Source organism: Dipodomys ordii, unplaced genomic scaffold (assembly GCF_000151885.1).
Source record: "Dipodomys ordii isolate 6190 unplaced genomic scaffold, Dord_2.0 Scaffold81, whole genome shotgun sequence".
NCBI lineage: Eukaryota > Metazoa > Chordata > Mammalia > Rodentia > Heteromyidae > Dipodomys > Dipodomys ordii.
In genome coordinates, this window is record NW_012267297.1 from 3,481,074 (window position 1) to 3,485,822 (window position 4,749).

Sequence of the window (4,749 nt, forward strand, 5' to 3'; positions counted from 1 at the left end):
CAGCACCCACACCAGGCAAATGGACTCGGCCTCCAGCACCCACACCAGGCAAATGGACTCAGCCTCCAGCACCCACACCAGGCAAATGGACTCAGTCTCCAGCACCCACACCAGGCAAATGGATTTCAGAGTTGGACGGGGGTCTGGGTTAAGCAGAAGGCTTGCTCTGGTCTTGTAGCCCGAGTGTAGACACACAGCACACTGGCCGTTCAGCGCCAGATTCCATCGATCTCGTATACAGCCGCCCTTTCTCCCGATCTCTTAAGAACCAACGTGCCCTAACCCTTCCCTCGTGGGTAGAGAGAAATCCTGCTGCTCGCCACAGCCAGATTTCTGGGGGTGAGATTCCCGCCCCCCCCATGGGCCCCTCCACCCCCCCATCCCCTGCCCAGCTGCGACCTCATCCATCATCCAGACGTTGCTGTCCCCTGTGGGGCTCAGGGACCCGGGACAGCGGTGTCTGTCTGCAGTCAGCCTTCCCACACCCCAGAGCTGCAAAGGGGAAACACGCTGGCTGGAACCGTTAGAGGACCGTTAGAGAAACTTCCAGAAAAAAAAAAATGGAAGGATGTATGTAAGGGCTTTGGGACAGGGTATTCCTGTTGGTGAGATTGTCAAAGACATCTACAGAAAGAAAAACGAGGAGCTGGTACCGCCCAGAAAGAATCGGCTAGGCAAGGCGTCGGTGGCTCCCGTCTGTAATGAGGAAGGCCGTAAATGAGGATCGCGGTTCGAGGCCAGCCCGGGCAGCAGAGTCCACGAGACTCAGAGCCCCAAAAAGCCAGAAGTCACAATGGCCAGCCTTGAACGGAAGAGCCCAGGGCTTAGCACCCGGGCCCTGAGTTCAAGTCCCAGGGCCCGCAGAGACGCTCAAAGCCCCGGCACCGTGGCCGAGGGCCTTGGCAACTTGGGGGTTTCATCCTCCGACAGGGAGAGCGTTGGTGCTGAGCTGCCGGGGCTCCCGGGCTGACGTGTGTCTCAGTAACGCAGTCTCGCGCCCACGGTAGGACTCAGCACCCAGCACCCCCCTGCTACTTTGTGTTGCCGTCTCTGTAGGGAGGGAAGATGGCGTACTATGAGATGCGGGCGGAACACAGCGTGGACATCGACGTGGACATCGACTGGCCCATCGCCGAGCAAAGGGTGCTAAGGTAAGACAAAGCCAAAGAAAACAGCTGAGCTGGAAGAGTCCTGCTCGGTGGGGGGGGGGGTGCTTTTGTGCCAGTCCTGCAGCTTGAACTCGGGTTGTACTGCTTGCTTGAGCCACAGCTCCACTTCCAGCTTTTTGCTGGTTCCTTGGAGCTTCCCCCCCCCAGTTGGCCTCAAACCACGATCCTCACATCTCAGCCTCCCGAGTAGCTGGGGCGATCCGGCGGGAGCCCCCAGTGCCCTGCCCGTAAGGGTGTTTCCAGAAGTCAGGATTTCTCCACATGTCCTAGGTTAGCTAAGTCTTTAGCTTGCTCACAGCTAGAAGCCGGGTATAAACGAAGCCCCGCCATGACCCGGTTCTGTGGTCTTGAGACACACGGGGTCAGCTCCCACCAGCACGGCACGGTTCTTGCTCTGTCCACACACACGGTGGGTTCGAACACGGCCGGCGCAGATTTACAAGGCACGGCGCGTGGACTCAAAGGCCCGGCGGGGTTTCTTTCAGATACGGCTACTTTGGCAAGGAGAAGCTTAAAGAGATCAAACTTTTGGTTTGCAATATCGACGGGTGTCTCACCAACGGCCACGTGTATGTATCGGGAGACCACAAAGAAATCATATCTTATGACGTAAAAGATGCTATTGGCATAAATTTGTTAAAGAAAAGCGGCATCGAGGTATGTGACCCAGCGACCCGGTGTTTTGTGCTGTTTTGTGATGTGTCTGTTGTTGGGGGTTTTTTAATGAAATTTCGATTCAGCATCAGAGAACGTGCAAGGAACTGTGAGCTGAGGTTTAACCTTCGCCTGCCGAGAAAAGATGATCCCAAGGATCATGAGGACGTTTAATTAGCAACTACTATGTCTTCCTGTTCCTGTGACAATGGACAGTTTATAATGGCTGGCAATACTGTCAACAATGGAACGTGTCCAGTAAAATCAGAGCGGCCCAGTCTTTCCCATAAGGTCTTGTCTCTGAATTGTGTTCAGGGCAGCCTCTTCTTTTGAATTACCATTTGCATGTGTGTAAGCCAAACCCGAGGCTCGAACTTAAGGCCCGGGCGCTGTTCCTGAGCTGCTTTGGCTCCAGTCTGGCACTCCACCACTTGAGCCACAGTGCCACTTCTGGCCGTTTTGGTGGTTCATTGGAGGTAGAGTCTCACAGGCTTTCCTGCCTGGGCTGGCTTCGAACCGTGCTCCTCAGATCTCAGCCGCCTGAGTAGCAGGGATGCCAGGCGTGAGCCACCGGTGCCGGGCTATCACTGCCATTTAATTTGCTTATTTGTTTATGTTAAAACATTAAATGATCTCAAATGAAAAGCGTCATTCAGGCACCGGTGGCTCCCACCTGTCATCCCAGCTACTCCGGAGGCTGAGATCTGAGGATCGAGGTTGGAGACCAGCCAGGGCAGGAAAGTCCGTGAGACTCTGATCTCCAGTGAAACCACTACAAAACCAGAAGTGGTGCTGTGGCTCAAGTGGTAGAGCGCCAGCCTTGAGCTGAAGAGCTGAGGGACAGCGCCCAAGCCCAGAGTTCAAGCCCCACGACCTACCAAAAAAAAACCAAGCTGGCTATTTGACGTTTGCCTGATGGGTCCTTGGGCCAGGCCGCTGGTGCCGGGTTGAGTGGTTACGGGGCTCCACCTTGGGCTGGACCACTCCCGTCTCCCTTTTCCTGCTGATCTTTTGGTCTCCCGGTGGGTTTGGGCATCTGCAGGTGCGATTCATCTCTGAGAGGACCTGTTCCAAGCAGACACTCGCCTCCCTGAAGCTGGACTGCAAAATGGAAATCAGCGTCGCGGACAAGCTGGCCGTGGTGGACGAGTGGCGGAAGGAGATGGGGCTGTGCTGGAAGCAAGTGGCGTATCTCGGTCAGTCGCGCTCAGCCCCGGGGACGTCCGCGACATCCACGGGCTGCTCCCGAGGAAATACACAGTGCAGCCGGAGAAGGTTGCAGACGCCTGTAATCCCGGCTCAGGAGGCTGAGGAGCTGAGGATCCTGATTCAAAGCCAGCCTAGGCAGGAAAGGCCCGTGCGATTCTTATCGCCGATGAAGCAGCAAAAAGCTGGACGAGAAGCTGTGGCCCAAGTGGTCGAGCACCAGCCACAAAAAAGGAAAAAAAAACAAAACAGTGCCCAGGCCCTGATCAGCGCAAAATAAGAATTGAAACAGAGTGGGATTCACGTGTAGAATTGCTAACAATCGTCAAGCACAAAGTACATCTGTCCAACTGACACGAGCGTTTTAGTTGTGTTTGAATGGCTCAGGAAAACCCTAGACTCGAGTTCTACCTTGAGATGATGTGTGAATATCTATATATTTGTTTTTCCAAAAGGGAAGGCCCGGGCGCTGTCTCTGAACTTTTTTCCCTCCAGGCTGGCGCTCTACCTCTTGAGCCACAGCTCCACTTCAGCTTCTGGCGGGTTCACGGGCGATCAGAGCCTCCCAGACTTTCCTGCAGCCAGGCTGGCTTTGAACCGCGATCCTCAGAGCTCAGCCTCCCGAGTGGCTGGGACGGCAGGCCGGAGCCCCGGCGCCCGGCTGCTGGCCGATGTGTTTATAGGCAGGTCTTAAGTGTGTGCGTGACGGGTGGGTCTGACCTGCGTTCCTTCTGTTCGCAGGGAACGAAGTGTCGGACGAGGAGTGCTTGAATCGCGCGGGGCTCAGCGGGGTCCCCGCCGACGCCTGCACCTCCGCCCAGAAAGCGGGGGGCTACATCTGCAAGTGCAGTGGCGGCCGGGGCGCCATCCGAGAGTTCGCCGAGCACATTTTCCTTCTGATGGAGAAGGTGACTAACTCATGCCAAAAATAAGAGACGCGAGCATCCTGGCAGGAAACGCAGGCCCGGCCGCTGCTTTGGGTTTTGGGGTGTCCTTCTGGTTTTGGCTTTTGGGGTGCAGTCCGGCCTCTCCATGATCTAATGGTGCAGAAGGTTTGATGTGATTTATGATAGATTCCCCCACACACACCCTCTCCTCCAATCGCCCCCCCCAGCCCCCCATATGAAATAAGCGTACCCCCACATCTCGACGAGATCCTGATTTCCAGGGGTGACGGCAGCGTCGCTCAGATTCTCAGTAAACACCAGGTGTGAGCTCCCCCCCCATGTGCGTGCCCGCCGCCCCCCCCCCCCGCGTGAAGTGTGTCCGTGTGTGATTTACACGACACCAGGAGTCTTGTGTATGTATTGGAGGCCGCGGGCCCGAGGCCCGGCCTCCCCCTCATCAATAAAAACCGCATTTCACAAAGGCGCGGGCATGGCTTTCTGTGGCTTGAGACGAGGGCGAAGTGCTGCCTTTAAACCACGCCTCCCTCCCCCGAGAAAGAAGCCGCCGGACAACCATGTCAGCACCTGCCACAGCAGACTGGCCTCCAGCAGGCTGTGAACAGCTGCATCAAATGTCCAAGTAAGAGCCAGGCGCCGGTGCTCACGCCTGCCATCCCAGCGACTCAGGAGGCTGAGACCTGAGGATCGCAGTTCAAAGCCAGCCCAGGCAGGAAAGTCCACGAGACTGATCTTCAATAAACCCCTAGAAAAACAGAAGTGGTGCAGTGGCTCAAGTGGTAGAGCGCCACCCTTGAACTGAAGAGCTCAGGGAC

At 56.3% G+C, this 4,749-nt stretch overlaps 1 protein-coding gene across 1 annotated transcript in view; it reads left to right on the forward strand.

Annotated features, from left to right (window-relative positions):
- The window catches only part of Cmas (cytidine monophosphate N-acetylneuraminic acid synthetase), a gene marked incomplete at its 5' end in the record, with an annotated part of 26,815 nt that extends 22,418 nt beyond the window's left edge, over positions 1-4,397 (forward strand). Inside the window, 4 exons of the mRNA XM_013025064.1 lie at positions 1,057-1,151; positions 1,655-1,826; positions 2,866-3,019; positions 3,771-4,397. Of these exons, the coding sequence (XP_012880518.1) occupies positions 1,057-1,151; positions 1,655-1,826; positions 2,866-3,019; positions 3,771-3,961 (612 nt within the window). The remainder of the gene's footprint in view (positions 1-1,056; positions 1,152-1,654; positions 1,827-2,865; positions 3,020-3,770) is intronic.
- Positions 4,398-4,749: the final 352 nt, after the last annotated feature.